Source organism: Pygocentrus nattereri, chromosome 15 (assembly GCF_015220715.1).
Source record: "Pygocentrus nattereri isolate fPygNat1 chromosome 15, fPygNat1.pri, whole genome shotgun sequence".
Classification (NCBI taxonomy): domain Eukaryota; kingdom Metazoa; phylum Chordata; class Actinopteri; order Characiformes; family Serrasalmidae; genus Pygocentrus; species Pygocentrus nattereri.
This window is the reverse complement of record NC_051225.1, coordinates 4,067,673-4,084,077: the sequence shown is the minus strand read 5'-3', so window position 1 is coordinate 4,084,077 and position 16,405 is coordinate 4,067,673. Positions and strand designations below refer to the sequence as shown.

The 16,405-nt window shown below is 41.8% G+C and overlaps 1 protein-coding gene across 1 annotated transcript in view; it reads right to left on the bottom strand.

Annotated features, from left to right (window-relative positions):
• Positions 1 to 660: 660 nt before the first annotated feature.
• fbn2b (fibrillin 2b) overlaps positions 661 to 16,405 on the bottom strand; it is a 136,551-nt gene continuing 120,806 nt past the window's right edge. The window contains exons 56-65 of the mRNA XM_017720734.2: positions 14,973 to 15,098; positions 12,845 to 13,051; positions 12,259 to 12,384; positions 11,166 to 11,288; positions 9,515 to 9,631; positions 8,729 to 8,857; positions 6,666 to 6,785; positions 4,756 to 4,987; positions 3,399 to 3,555; positions 661 to 2,670 (exon numbers count right to left, since the gene is read on the bottom strand). Coding sequence (XP_017576223.1) covers positions 2,296 to 2,670; positions 3,399 to 3,555; positions 4,756 to 4,987; positions 6,666 to 6,785; positions 8,729 to 8,857; positions 9,515 to 9,631; positions 11,166 to 11,288; positions 12,259 to 12,384; positions 12,845 to 13,051; positions 14,973 to 15,098 — 1,712 coding nt within the window. The 3' untranslated portion in view covers positions 661 to 2,295. The remainder of the gene's footprint in view (positions 2,671 to 3,398; positions 3,556 to 4,755; positions 4,988 to 6,665; positions 6,786 to 8,728; positions 8,858 to 9,514; positions 9,632 to 11,165; positions 11,289 to 12,258; positions 12,385 to 12,844; positions 13,052 to 14,972; positions 15,099 to 16,405) is intronic.

Sequence of the window (16,405 nt, the reverse complement as noted above, 5' to 3'; positions counted from 1 at the left end):
TAGAAGGAGGTTCAGCTAGTGGGATAAACTGAGTGAAAAATGTGTTTATCTAACTGAGATGCAGATCTAGGAACAGTAGCTGGGAAAACCTTTGACTTAGCTAATAAGTTTGAGCTGTGTGAACTCTGGTGTCCTCAAGTTGAGTCAACTCAAGAAAAGCCATGTATTCAGTTACTATATCATTTTAATTTGAGCTCACCTCCCATTTTTCACAGTGCTCTTTAAACATTCTTTAAACAAATTTTAGGACTTAAAGCTGAATTAAACCAATTTTTCAAAATTCCGTCATAAAAACAGCAAAGAAGGTAGACAAAGTCATTCAGAGTGGTTTAGTGTGAAATACTCCGTTTTAGAGAACTGCTCACAGTGGTGGTGATATGTCTGGTTCCCATCACCATCACCACCACTCGGAATTACTTTGTTTACATCTCGATTGAAATTTGCATACATTTCAAAATTTAAGACGGCAGCTTGAAACGTTTCTAGCCTTAAACACCCAACTGCATTCAGTAAGCCCTTTGGGGGCAGTAGTGGGCTGGAGGTTAGGGAACCAGCCTTATAACCAGAAGGTTGCCGGTTCAATCCCCTTGGCTGACAGTATGTGATGAAGTGCCCTTGAGCAAGACACCTAACCCTCAACTGCTCCCCAGGTGCTGTGGATAGAGCTGCCCACCACTCTGGGCAAGTGTGCTCACTGCCCCCTAGTGTGTGTGTGTTCACTAGTGTGCATGTATGTGGGTGTTCCGCTGCACGGATGGGTTAAATGCAGAGGTCAAATTCCTCTGTTGGCTAATATTTCTGAGTTCAATTCAATACATTTAGGATGAGGAGAAAAATGCAAATTCGATACTTTACTGAGCTACTCCTTTAAAAGCCATATATGACTTCAATCAGGGATGATCAAACCTGATGAGTTCAGTTCAAACCCTAATGCACCACATGGAATATTCCGATGTTCACACGCTACATTATTGGAAATAGACTCAGCGGTTTAGGTAAGTGTCCTACAGCATGGTCGGTCACCCCGCCGGCGTAACGCCTGTTCAGCTCCCATTTTCACCTGAAACGTTGTGATTGTTGATGCAGTCCTTCGTGTGACTTTTTTTTAAAAAACAGTACAATCCATTACAAGTGACTGAATACTGAATGGAATACCCTTTGACCCCAGTGGTCACTGAGATTAGGCTACAGAAAGGTCAGTGGTTGTTTGGGCTTTCTCTGAAAAGTAAAAAATCAATATATTTCTTTGTATTACATGAGACACGCATGTGCACTGTAAGGCTGATATAGGCACTACATTAGATTCTGAAAGAAGTACTGGATTGTCCCAGATTAGAGATGAAGCATCAAAGATTTGGCACCACGTTAAGTCCTTTTTGGGTCGTTTACAGCCGTCACTAGTGGTTTGACTGCTTAGCGGCTAACGTCGCTAACGTTTCAGATTGTCGCTCCAGCAGCAGTTGTTGCTAATGAGCTTCTCTCGCCACGCCTTTCTAATTAGGCAGGTGAACAGAAGCCTCCTAGCTTGACTGTAAAGCTTTGGTATGAAGGTGGGGGGCGTTATTTTCCAGGATAGGAACCCGGAAGCTCTGAGGAAGGATAAGAACAGTGTTTGTGGTGAATGAATAGAGCTCCTCAGTAAAAAGCGCTATAGACACGGTCACCAATCTACCTTCCTGCAGGTTTCACCTTCAATCTCCAGTCTGACTTACCTGATCCAGCTAATCAAGGACTTTTGAGAACTGCGTCTGTACGGATTCTGGAAATTAATCGACGTTAATTCCGTAGCAGCAGCGATAAAAGTCTTACAGAATGAAGTATGTTTATGCTGGCTAGGGAAAATGTCATTTCAAAGAGCACGGGCCGCCTGATCCATTAGAGGAGGAATTCATCTCGGCTGTTCTTGGAAAAATGGGAAAATTATGAGAAATTTGTCTAAATTAGTGTTTTAGAAAAACGCATGCTCTGAATGAATTGCAAAGAAAAACCTTGTTTTCTAGGGTGCACATCAAAAACGTACCAGTTATATTGTACCAAGGTGGTTTTTGCTGTAGTGCACCAACAGACTCAGCAGTAGGAAGCAGCTATTGGCGCATGCACAACACAGCACAGTCCCTAAAGCCACTCAGGCTTCCCTACTCATTAGCTGGATCAGGTGTGGTGGTGAAGGATTAAAGCTGAATTCTGCAGGACGGTACATCTCCAGGAGCAACATTGGTGACACCTGCGCTATAGGGTTGGGACTGGGGTCATAAAATCTGGGGTCAAAGGTCAGGCAGTCTCTGCGGCTGGCGCTCAGTGCAGGTCAATGTGCAGTTTGATGCGCAGCGCGTCTCCAATCTCCCCCAGCAGGTAGTCGCTGTCGTGTTGGTCCTCCAGCTCCTTGCGCTTGCGTGGGCCGAACAGCGGCAGCGAGGCGATCTCCAGCCGGTACGAGCCTGGGGGAGGGGTCTTTCGGCCCAGGCGCAGGACGCTCTTACCGTCCCGGCGCTCCAGCAGGCGGAAATACTCGCCCTGGTTGCCGTGGGTGATGACGTAGCGGACATGGTGCTCCAGCGGCTCGAGGGCCGGGAGCAGCTCCAGCAGCGGCTCTTTATTCTGCAGCGACGTCAGAGACAGGTTCATGGGGATGGAGCTCTGAGTGTCCACACTGGCCAGACTCACTGACTCCTGCAGGATGGAAAACAGAAGGGTTAAAAGGGTTCCAGTGGAGGAAAAGTGTATATAGAAGAACATTCACTGATGTTATATTAACCCTTTAAACTCTAAGAAGCCATCGGGCTCCTGACTTCAATCCTTCACCCTTATAACTACACACCTATGACCCTCACAGTAGTTACCAGATGGCTTTACACAGTAAAAGTCTCATGCAACTTTAGTTGCTTGAAACCTACATGAAACTAAATTGCACTTGAATTGCACAATGTAAAGTGTCCCACGACTAATTTGAAACTCAGCCGCAACAGTTGCAAGTGTCATATATCAAGTTTCATGAAACAGCCAATCAGAATGTCACATCACAAATCACATCATCACTTCAAACACCATCATTTCAAACGACTGATTTCTCCAGATCAGTGGACAAGAATGAACAGAAGATGGTTTAATAGGCAGTTGAAAAGAAGCTGCCCTGACTGACGTGAGCTCTTCAAAACTAGTGTCAGCTGTGCTAACCAGCCTGTTAATGCTACCAGCTGTTAGATTTGTTCGATCCTCTCTTAATGGCCGCTTTTGTTAAACATGCAACTAGTTGCATGAAAGTTTCAGTTTCACGGTGTAAAGCTGGCCTAAGATTATACAACCACTGATTATACAAGTCTTAGTCTTATTATATTTATATATTATATATACAGCAGGGTGTCCTGTCCTGATGACATTCCCACATATTTCAAACTCACCTTGAGCTCATTGTCGGCAGCGTTGCGCCTGCGGCGGCCGCTCTGGCCGGCGCCTCCGTTGATCTTACACTCGTAGCAGGTTTCTGGTGACAGAGCGCTCTCCTCGTCTCCCTCAGAGCTGAACTGGCCCTGGAAGCCCACTCCTGTAATACAGTGCCTACGGCCCAGCACATCACACATTATACACTGAATCTCACAGGCGGATTTCAGTATTAAATACTAACTTTAATTTCCCAAGCCAGTGTTTTATGTCTACATGGTGTTTGGAGGGGCATCAGCAAACAAAGGAGGGACATCAGGTACTTCTCCTCCATTAACAACTATTAAACATATTAAAATATATATGAATTATAAAACAATTCAATTCTGTACTCACATAACTACTAAGTAGTTACTAAATAATTAATTGTTTTTACTAATTCATAGAGATTAGCAAATTATTCATAGCAGTTACTGATTAATTCATAATATTGATTAATACCTAGTAGTTACTGAGGGATTCATAGGAAATGATAAATGTCATAGTAGAAACTGAATAATTCATAGCAGAGTCTGAAAAATTCATAGTAGATGCTGAATCATTCACAGTTGTTAATGAATAAATCATAGTAGATACTGAGTAATTCATGGTGGTCAATGAATAAATCAGTGGTTAATGAATAAATCATGGTAGTTACTGAATAATTCATAGTGGTTAATAAATTATTCATAATAGATACTGAATAATTCATAGTGGACAATGAATAAATCATAGTGGTTAATGAATAAATTATAGTAATAATTAATACCTAGTAGTTACTGAGGGATTCATAGGAAATGATAAATATTTCATAGTAGAAACTTAATCATTCACAACAGAATCGGAATAATTCATAGTAGATGCTGAATCATTCATACTGGTTAATGAATAAATTATAGTGGTTAATGAATAAATCATAGTAGATACTGAATAATTCATACTGGTTAATGAATAAATCATAGTAGTTAATGAATAAATTATAGTGGTTAATGAATAAATCATAGTAGATACTGAATAATTCATAGTAGTTACTGAATAATTCATACTGGTGAATGAATAAATCATAGTAGTTACTAAGTTATTCATAGTAGTTACTTAATAATGCATAGAAGTTAGCAAACAGTTCATAGCAATAGCTACATAATAAGTCTTAAGATTAATAACTGAATAATAAGCCTGGAGTTTAAGCCAAAAATGGGGCTTTGTCTCCTGTTTATCAATAATCAATCACATTATGTGGTCTGTTCCCTCTAGAACAGTGAAAAAGCTAAAGAACAGGCCAGTTCTCACTGTAATCATCAGGCCTGCAGTGTTTTAGTCTAAGTACTGTGAGCTCACCCCTGTCCCGCTCTGTAAAAGCCTCCTGGACAGCCGCACAGGTATCCTCCATCCGTGTTGGAGCAGCCGTAGCTGCACGGGTTGCTGCCCATAGCGCACTCATTAACGTCCTGACACCCACCAGCACTGGCCTGGAAATCAAACCCTGACGGACAGACGCACTTATAGCTGCCCAGAGTGTTATAGCACGAGGCCGAACCACACACCTGGTTGCCTGTACACTCGTTCTCATCTAGAGAGGTGGACAGAGGGAAGAAAGGAAGGAAATAAGTAAGTTTGATCAATGTCAACAAGTGAAAATACCTTCAATACAGGCAATAAATACATTTCTCATCACCAAATATATTTACAGTAAACATGTTCAGCCAGTACTAAACATGTTTATGAATCATTACTAATCATCTAATCAAATAAGCAATCATTTTTAATATATACAGTACTGTGCAAATGTTTTAGGCTCCTGAGAAAATGTTATTTAAGCTGTTTATCTAGACAGCAGCTGTTTACTTGTTTAGAAAATACAATAAAGCAATAAGTAGTGATGGAGTTTATGTATGTCAGTGTGTTCATTTAGCCACTACTAAACCTCTTATTCACAGTGTTATTCATAGATGGCTCATTCTACAGAAATGTCCATTGATGTGTCCTTAGCGTTTACAGATATATTACACTTGAAAAACATGTCAGGCTTACAATTTATTTCAAATAAAATAATGTTATATTAACAATTACACCTTCTTGAGCTTCAAGTAGGCAATATCAGTTTATAAACTAATGATTATCTAGAATTCCAAGCACCACAGAAGAGCTCGTCCCCAGTCATGTGTGAAGAACATGTTTTTCTGTCATTTTTACTAAAATAATCTCCACATGACTAAGAAATATACAAATTAAATGACAGAAAGAAAACAAACACCAATAAATATTAGAAAATATATAATAAAAGTCCCCCAGGCGTCGTGTCACTGGTGTTACCGTGTAACAAAAATCTCTTATTTTGAAATAAAAGTCACGCCGATGACGTCACTCGACTCCCTTTGACCTGTTTTCTGAGGATCTATGAAGAAAAGCTCGTGGTGAGTCCACTGCGTCTCTCAGCTCTCAGAGATCTTCTCATTCAGCTCATGATCTCATATGAAGCTTTTAGCTGACGTCACTGGTGCGACCGACTTTATTCTGACGTAATTGTGAAAAAATAGACGACAAATGGATTAAATTCCATATTTTAATGGACGTTCCCTGATGGACAGCGTGTGGTTTGATGTTCTGTGAAATGCTTCGTTCATTAAAAACGTCTCTGATGTTTCCTTTATTATGTGGAACACCAGTGAGGATCGGTAACACCAGTGACTCCTATGGAGGTCCGAACAGTGGACGCTTCTATAGAACGACCCAGATACAATCCAATACCTGGTTTGACTAATTAAAGAATAATAATATTTTATGGATAACATTTCATTAAATTAACAAATTCATGTAATGGGGGAGTTGTAAAGCAGAAAGAGATCCAAATCTGCGTTTCTCTAAGCAGCTCATCAAATTTGCTTGGAAAAAAAATATAAACATTTGACTGTATTTATGTTTATTTGTGTTTATGCTAATGTTAGCAACAGACATTGCTGAAATAATACGTTTTACGCAATTTTCTTGAGAGCCTTCAACCTTTTCACAGTACTGTGTGTATAATAACTACTATTGTTAATGGCAATAATACAATGGCATTTATTTGGAGAGCTACATTAAAGCTTGACGGTGTAAAATAATGCTTTAGACTGATGTATTTGTCTGTACATCATCGATGCAGTGGCTTGTGTTTGTAACTCTGCCTCCTTACTGCAGCTTTAGTTTTGAGTCTGCGAGGCGTTTTTGGCTGTGCTGAGGAGGACGAGGAGTATCAGAGTGAAACTCACCCACACACTGGTTCCACTGGTAGTGCTGGACGTAACCTTGCGGGCAGCCGCAGCGGAACCCACCCAGCATGTTCTGGCATCCGTGCTGGCAGCGGTGGTTACCAACGCACTCGTCCACATCTGCACCAAAAACAGCTCAGTTCAGTTCAGTTCAATAGGGTCTGCTTTTAACCAGTGGATCTGGTATACTACAGTATCTGTCAGCCTTGTCTCCATATGCAACCTCAGTAGAGCACAATTACCAAAGACCATCTTAATCTCACATTAAAATGCACTGTACATAGGCCCAATTCCATCTTCCCTTAACCCCCCTCTTGCATGTGTCACGATTGGCTCCTCCCAGTCCTGTCCATGTTTTGGTTTAGCCCCCTTGTTTCATGACTCCGCCCCTGATTGCCTCCCCCTGTTTTCCACCTGTCCCTCGTTTTCCATGTGTATTTAAGCCCTGTGTTTGCCCCTTGTCTTTGCTTGCATCTCTGTCTGTGTAGTTGGTTGTACTGGTGTTTGTTTGATTCTGGTTTGTCATGTCTGGTCCCCGATCTATCCGTGTTGGCTCATTCACCCTGGACTGTTTCATTTATATTTACAGCATTTGGCTGACGCTCTTATCCAGAGCGACTTAAATTTGATCATTTTACACAAGTAGGCCAAGGTGGTGTTAGGAGTCTTGCCCAAGGACTCTATTGGTATAGTGTAGGATATTTGCCCTGGTGGGGGATTGACCCCCAGTCCACAATGTTGAAGGCAGAAGTGTTAACCACTACACTAACCAACCGGCTATGACCCTGGATTTGCCCTTAATAAATCTTGCTTATCTCAGCACATGCGTCCACCTCCTCGCTCCCCGTTACAGCGTGTTCATGGCTAGGAGTAGAGTGTCCTGATTTTTGTTGGGCTAGAGGGGTGGGGCGAAGTGTTTGAGCTACATGGCCCTCCAAACGGAGGTTTTCCCAGAGAAACACTCCAAGAGAAAAAAAGAAAAACTGGCAAGACTGCTTAATAATAGAATTCATATCCATATCCATCAGTTTTCAAAAGCAGCGTTCAGGCAGATATTGTCATCCTGGTCACAGTATTCTTGAAATCTTGACTTGACGCTTTACTGCGGTGCAGTGTTCATAAGGCTGACATGTATATAAGCCTTTGAAAAACAACTGACATAAACCTACATAAGATTTAGGAAGGTTTATTCCACCAAGCATCCGTTTATAAATGTCTATGTAGTATTATGTCAGTTGTAGGTGCTGTGTAGCCTTATGAATGCTGCTCTTCAGTAAAGAGACACCAAAATACATGTACAAAAATATATGTTATTATTGTGTATAAAATTTTAAAAAATTTTAATACAGCAAAATGATTCCAAACGTTTGAATGGTAGATATATATGATGCATGGAAACACTGGCTGGGGCAAACTAGCTTCATTTAAACAATTCAAAGCTTACAAGAATACATATTTCTGGACGAGTGTTTTGATATTAACTTGTACTGTTGAATTTTAAATATCCCTGCTGTCAGAACAAAACCTCATATCTCCAAAATGGTCACTTTACAGGAGAAGGAAAAAACTTTACTTTTGATGTAAGTCAATGGAACCAGAGTTTGGGCCGTTTCCTTTGGTCCATTCATCATGAAATTTATACACAATGTAAAGAGCATGAGGCTTTTTCAAATTATGTCAAAAACTGAAAAAAGATGCGAGGATTTAGTCCGACAGCAGCGATATTAAGAGATGACTCAACCGTAGCAAACCATTCATACCAGAGATATATTTAAACAACTGATAACTTCTCCAGTACTGATGAATAATCAGATTTAAGCCTGTTTTCTGACCCCAAAGGAAAATCAAAATGTACTGTATAAGACATATATGACTTGGATGATGATTGTTGATATGACATGGATGTTACCTTCTTAATCCATATTGTTGAAAATTAAATGCAACAAGTTAATCAGGAGAAAAAACATCCAAACAAACAAAAACACCCAAATGGCTGCTCCAGCACTGGTAAATAATGCGTTTTTTTCAGCTGCCCTTTCCCTGACCCTAGCTGTTAGCATCACCTTCACACTCCAGTCCGGTGCTGTCCAGAGAAAAGCCCTTCTGACACTCGCAGTTGAAGCTGCCGGGGGTGTTGAGGCAGGACGCCCGCGACCCACACACACTTGGCTGGTTCGTACACTCGTTGTTATCTAACAGTTAGAAAAAAAAAACACTCGATCAGAACCAGAAAAACCTCACAAACACACATTCGCTCCGATTTACTCATAGATACACGTTTCTAAGGCTGCTCAGAGTAATGTAGGATCAGGTTTTGTGCTTAAATTTGTATTTAAAAGGCAATTTATCTGGTCAGCCTGCATTCATTGACTCAGAAAACACTTATTTTACAATGAATTCAAATTACGTTAATACAATAATTGTATGAATGTTAATTTTATCATGCGTACAATTTGTTGAACCATTTCCAAACGCCTCTTCTTGGACGCTATCTATTACTTGTAAAACCAAAACCTGGTTTGTCTAATCAATACTTTAAATGAAATCAGGTGTGCTGCTGATGGGTATGACTAAATCCATGTGATCTGGAGCCAAACTCTGTTATTCAGTTCACAAAATATCAACTACTTTCATGAAAAAAGACATTCTTGTTTGGTTTTACTGTATTTGTGTTCAATTGTACTTGTATCTAATGACATATGGCGACTTTACAAGCAAAGTCACACCTACCAAGATGCATGGTTCCAAATAATAGGAAGAGTTTTGCATAGATTCTAAAGAAATGGAGCTTTTACCAGGAGATGCTTGCTAGGAGTGTGAGCTGTAGCTTTATATGTGGGCACACTTACCGATGCAGGCTGTCTGGTGTTGAGTGAACCCACCGGGACACTTGCAGGCGAAGCCTCCGATGGTGTTCACACAGAGGAACTGGCAGTTATGTTGCTTGGTAGAACATTCGTCCAAGTCTGAGATTAAAGACGTACATATGTACATAAATATCAACCATCCACAATATTAAGATAACTGGTCACTTTATCAGTAACCCCTCTCTTGTAGCACCACTTGCTGGTGTACTGTAGCCCATCTATGGCACAATTTGTGTTAGTCGTCCTCGAGCTCAGGGGTTGGAAACATGCGGCTCTTTTCCTGCCCTGTTGCGGCTCCACAGCTGAATTAGGTTTGTAGATAATAATAATAATAAAATAATCCTCCTTTACAGTAAAATAAAGCTCTGTGATTGTTCAACACAGTTGGTCTTAAACGCTGGAGTTGTATAATTGCATATTCACTGAAGGTCGGCACACAGACTTCTGGTCACCTAACAACACAGTCAGAAATATTGTCTAGCTAGTAGCTACGAAAAGGCAAAGAGAAAGATTTAAGATGAATGTCAATCATTTGGAGACGGACTTATTCACATTCATATTCACTCCAGCTGGATTCCTGATACATTTAATCTGCAACGAGAAACTGTCAAACACTAAAAAGTCATAAAGCAGAAGTCACTTTCTCGTTCGCCAGCTTCGTGTTCGAATTGTCCCGTTCCACCTTAAATAGTGAAGCAGTTCCGATCTGGCGCTTCAGGCACCTTTTAAGGTGGAAGGGAACAATTCAATCAAGAAGCTGGCGAATCAGAAGCAACTTCAACCTTGTAAAAAGTCACAGATTGAGAGACATTTTACAAGAAACTGTTCTACTTTGGAGGAAAAGTTTCCTGCTGGAGATGTGAGAAAAGCAGCTATAGCTGAGCTACAGCTTAAAGCATCAGCACAAACCGAGACGTATTTACAGCCAAGATGGTAAAATGGACATAAGATGTTGTGGCTCCTAAAGTGGTTTGCTTTTTGTTGAAAGAACAAAACGGCTCTTCTTGGGTGGCCAACCCCTAGACTAGCTCTTCATTGTTCAGTTTCTGACCACAGAGCCGCTCTTGTCTAGATATTTTAGGGGTTGTGGTCCACTCTGATCCTAGCAGTGACACTGACATGTTAAATGTCTGATACACTCACACCAGCACCGCACACCCTACCATGTAAGCATTAGTATGGACCAACAACAAGATAGTGTCTGGAAAACAGCAGCCCTGTGGCCAGAATCTGACCAATGATGAAGAGTAAAGAAGGGGACCGATAAAGTGTACACTAACATAGTGAAACTATAAGGTACACTCTTAAAAAAAGGTGGTTCTTCAAGGGTTCTTCAGCAAGAAAAACACTCAAAGAACCCTTTGTACGATTACAGGGTTCTGTGCACCGTGAAAGCGTTTTTCAGATTGATGGAAAATGTGCTGTAGATGGTTCTATATGGAAAATGTTTGGAAACGGTTCTATATAGCACCAAAAAGTAGGCCAAAGAACCTTTTTTGGTACTAAAAATAACCTGAGATAGAGTAGGAGGTGCTCAAATTTGTGAGTGGAACTAGAAGGTAGGACAGTGGACGATAATGTATTCTTCCGTTGCTTTTCACTGCTTTAACTGAGGTGCCAGTGTAAGACTCACCTTTGCAGGTCTTTCCGTCCGGCTGTAGGATGTACCCTCGCGGGCAAGAGCACAGGTAACTGCCCTCTGTGTTCTTACATAGGAAGTTACATGGCTTAGGAGACTGAGAACACTCATCCAAATCTGAGGCACATAGAACAACATGCGTGAGACATAATATCGACATTGATATCAATATTGATCATCAGTTACCCACAAAACATTAACCAAACTAAAAATATGTCGATGTTAATTGTATTTGCATTACATGTAGTCTCACTCAATTTATATGGAAATGTGTTGAGTAATATAGTATATACACTCACTGGCCACTTTATTAGGTACAATTTTGTTCAGTTGCTTGTTAACACAAATAGCTGATCAGCCAATCACACGGCTGCAACTCACTGCATTTAGGCCTGTAGAGGTGGTCAAGACAACCTGCTGAAGTGCAGACCGAGCATCAGAACGGGGAAGAAAGGGGATTTAAGGGGCTTTGAACGTGGCGTGGTTGTTGGCGCCAGACGGGCTGGTCTGAGTATTTCAGAAACTGCTGATCTACTGGGATTTTCACGCACAACCATCTCTAGGGTTTACAGAGAACGGTCAGAAAAAGAGGAAACATCCAGTGAGCGGTCAGCTGTGTGGACGAAAACGCCTTGTTGATGTGAGAGGTCAGAGGAGAATGGGCAGACTGGTTCCAGATGATAGAAAGGCAGCAGGAACTCAAATAACCAACCAGAATCTCTGAGGAACGTTTCCAACACCTTGTTGAAAGTCTGACATGATGAATTAAGGCAGTTCTGAAGGCAAAAGGGGGTCCAGCATTTTACTAGCAAGGTGTACCTAATAAAGTGGCTGGTGAGTGTATGTGTAATATGATATAGTACATGTACTATATCCAAGACCTATTTTACACATCTTTCACTTTTGTGTTGTCATGGTGTACTAATTAGGTAAGGATAAGTAAGCACAGTTTCCTGTGAACTTGATTCCTTGTTTAGCTACTCGCCAATAAAATGTGTAAATACAGTGTTAGTGAGATACGTCATTCGGTTTTTTCTAGCGATTTAGATGATCACACAGACATGATGAAATAAAAGTGAAGCCGTACCGACGCAGGATGTTCTGCTGAAGTCGTTGGTGTAACCCACGTTGCAGTGGCAGCGGAATGAGCCCACGCTATTGATGCACTGACCGTTCTTACACAGGTTGGGCAGCACCTCACATTCGTTGATGTCTGGGGAATCAGGTTCCACTTTAGTTCAGTTTCAAAAGCAAACATGATCAAAATATAAAACTGCCTTAAATCTACAGGTAAACTACAATTTGTTCTAAGTTTAACCCCCTGCTTTTAGAATTAAGAACCATTGGTCACTGTGTTTGCACACTGTGAAATTAGATCTCTGCATTTAACCCATCTGTGCCGTGAAACACCCACATACATGCACACTAGTGAGCACATACACTAGGGGGCAGTGAGCACAATTGCCCGGAGCAGTGGGCAGCCCTATCAGGGGGCAGTTGGGTGTTAGGTGCCTTGCTCAAGGGCACTTCAGTCATGGACTGTAGGCCAAAGGGATCAAACCGGCAACCTTCAGGTCACAGGGCTGATTCCCTAACGTCCAGCCCACGACTGCCCCTTTTTGGTCATACTGTACAGCAAAATTCCCTCTGAAAGAATGGAAAAAATGTCTCACCCCTGCCGTCGGTGTCGTATCCTGGACCAAGTGGACACATCTTCTTGTACTGAACGGTGCCGGATAGCGGACACAGCTCACACTGCGGGCCCCAGCCGCGGCCCCCGTTACAGCAGCACTTGGACTTGGTGACACTGTTGCGGTTGGTGGAGCTCTGCTGGCACATGGTCTGCAGAACCTCAGTGAAACAGAAACCCTGACGATTATCTGAAGAAGGAAAGACGGGCGAGAGTTAAACAGAGGTCCAAGAGTGGGGTGCAAATCAGGATGGTCAAAAAATATGAGGAGGGGTATTTATTGAGGGGCATTTATTCACAATGAGACTTGGATTTTCTATTGTTTTGGTAAAATCAGTAGTGTCATGTGACCAAAACATTTTATTTATTTAGCAATAAACGACAAAAGCATTTGAACATCTGAGCTCAGCAGCTGTCCTTTACTTTGCCTACACTCACATTACCAGGCTGAAGTGGCACAAATCAGATGTTTTGCCCTAATGCGTCTCAGATCTGATGTTTTCAAATCTGACCTGAGCCACTTTTATATGTGGTCCTAGATCAGATACGTATCCGATTCATGGCCATGCGACCATACTGGCTACGTTCACATTACATTTCTCAAATCCAGTTTTTTTGCTTGGACACGATGGTTCACACTCATTTAGGTAAGTGGCTAAAATCTGTCATTAATGTGATGAACCGGCTCCTGAACTGACCCTCATGAGCTCCTCCTACTCAGTAGCGTCACGTGACTGAATCACCGCATCATCAGCACAAACTAACGAGCAGAACGAGCTTCGCTGAGAAGATCATTAACTCTGATCAGCTCTCGGCTTCATTATTAGAGCCAGACGGAGGAGAAAAAGGTGAGATGAGCTGCTTTTCCACCGTTTACAGGCTTTAACTTCTGTTTAGTGCTGTTGCCATGGTAACGCTGAATGATGGCACACGCGCTGTGGAGAAAAAGCTCATGAACTCTGATCTGAGCGTCACATTAAGGTCACATGGCCACGAATCGGATACGTATCCGATCTAGGACCACATACGAAAGTGGCTCAGGTCAGATTTGAAGAAGATCAGATTTGCGTCCACACAGCCCTGAAAACACCAGATCTGAGCCACATTAGGGCAAAAAAATTGTGCCACTTCAGCCTGGTAATGTGGACGTAGCCAATGTGACACTCAGATCGGAATTCAGGTGCTTTTTTCCACTGCCCGTGTGCCATCATTCAGCGTTACCATGGCAGCAGCGCCAAACGGAAGTTCTCACCTTTTCCTCCTCCGTCTGGCTCTAATAATGAAGCTGAGAGCTGATCAGAGTTAATGATCTTCTCAGCGAAGCTCGTTCTGCTCGTTAGTTTGTGCTGATGATGCGGTGATTCAGTCACCTACTGAGTAGGAGGAGCTCATGAGGGTCAGTTCAGGAGCCGGTTCATCACATTAATGACAGATTTGAGTCCCTGACCTAAATGAGTGTGAACCATCGTGTCAGAGAGATTGGATTTGAGCGATGAGGCTCGTAATGTGAACGTAGCCTTTGTGTGAAAATTTCCAAAAACTGAAAGAAAATTCAAATACGGAATAAACATGTCCAGAAATGGACAGTAACGGTTCACAGCATTCTAAGGAACATAGATTGGAGGACCAGTGATATATCAACTGGAATAATCTCATTTTTTCATGTAAAAGTTGAGTGCAGGATACACCGGTGATCGATATTATTTGGCAATAAATTGTTATTGTTATTAATAATCAAATATAGAATTTAAAGTTATTAGAACTTTTACACATGCACTGATGCAAGTAGTAATTAGAGGTGAGCACCTCTGTCTTTGTCAATGAAGGCTGGGTTTCGGACACATTTTAAAACCGTGGGTCATAAACGGGCCAAGTGATACGTCGTTTATGATTTATGATGTGAGATGATGCTGATTTCGCTGCAGTGTAGTTGGTCATATTTGTGAGTTTGTCTTTAAGGAGTCATATTACTAAACAGTGGCGTATCGCCGCCTCATGTGCGAGTGTATGGCGGGTGTGTGTGTGTGTCTGTGTGTTTCTGTGGAAGCATATGTGCAGCTCTGTGTGCGTGAATGTTCTCCAAGTCCTTCAGATGTGTCCTGCAGGCTTACCCATGCATTCGGTACCGGAGAAGCTCGGCTCGAAACCATCATTGCACTCGCAGCGGTAACTGCCCAGTGTGTTCAAACAGCGGCCGTTCTTACAAATACCCGGCTTAGTGCGGCACTCGTTCAGGTCTGCCAAAGGAGACGTGCAGAGGAGGAGAACGAGGCAGGGAGAGGGAGAGAGAGAGAGAGAGGGAGGGAGTGGGTGAGAATGAGCGAAATGGCAGCCAGCACAAGTGACAGAAAGTGAGAGGTAGTGGGTGAGAAAATGTGAAAAGAAAGAAAGAAAGACCAAATGGCAGAAATCAAGGAAAAGAGAAAAGACAAAAAAAGAGAAAGCAAGACAAAACAATCAGGGGAGAGAGAGAGAAAGAAAGAGAGAGAGAGTGGGTGAGAAAGCAAGTGAGAAGGAAAAGAAAAGATAGAGAGAGAGGCAGAAAGAGAAAAAGAAAGAAAGAAAGAAAGTCAGAGAGAGTGAGTGGGAGAAAAAGAGAGGAAGAGGCAAAGAGAGCAAGAGGAAAAAGACAGAGGGAGAGGTAGAATGGAGGAAAAGAGAAGGGAAAGTGAGCAGGTTGGTAAAAAGCGAAATTAGGGAATAAGGAAAGGCAGAGTGTTAATGAAAGCAGGAGCGAGAGAAGAAGAGAATAAAGGGAATAAAGAAAGAAAAACACAGAGAGGTGAATCTTATGCAATACATTCTCTATTAATAGCAGCTTTAAACGCTTCAGCTGGCAGTTGTGAGCTCAGTGAGCTCAGTGAGCTCTGAGGCTTCTTTACTTTCCTCTGCAGAGAAACGACATCCACGCCGAGGATAACGTCACTGTACTTTTCCATTCAACACACTGTCTCTAAGGACTTTTTGCTGTTTTTAAGTGTATTTCTAAGTGTAAATAAGTGAACACATCCTCTAGAGACACACTTCTGCACATTATAATACACCATCACTGTTTATTTGACATCAACATAAAATGGTCTGTGCAAAAGGAAGGACATGTTCTATATTATCTCTTTTATTTTGTTTTTTAATCACATTAAGTTTGTCTCATGTAGAAGATGGGACAAAAAACAACACTATACTGTGGTTATTGTAGTGTAGTGGGCAACGCCTCTGCCTTCTATGTTGTAGACTGGGGTTCAACACCTGCCTGGGTAAGCACCCTACACTATACCAATAAGAGCCCTTGGGCAAGACTCCTAACACCACTTTCACCAATGATCAAATTGTAAGTCGCTCTGGATAAGAGCGTCTGCTAAATGCCTTTAATGTACTGTGTGAAAGTTTTAGGCGTCTAAGCACATTTTTAACCAGTTGACCTCAGCAGTGAGTTTATCACAATATACATTAGAATAAAGTCGTATTCATAATTCAAATAAACAGAAAAACAATCAAAAGGAAGAAGAATTTCTCGGGTCCATATTTTTCCTCGACATCTTCACAG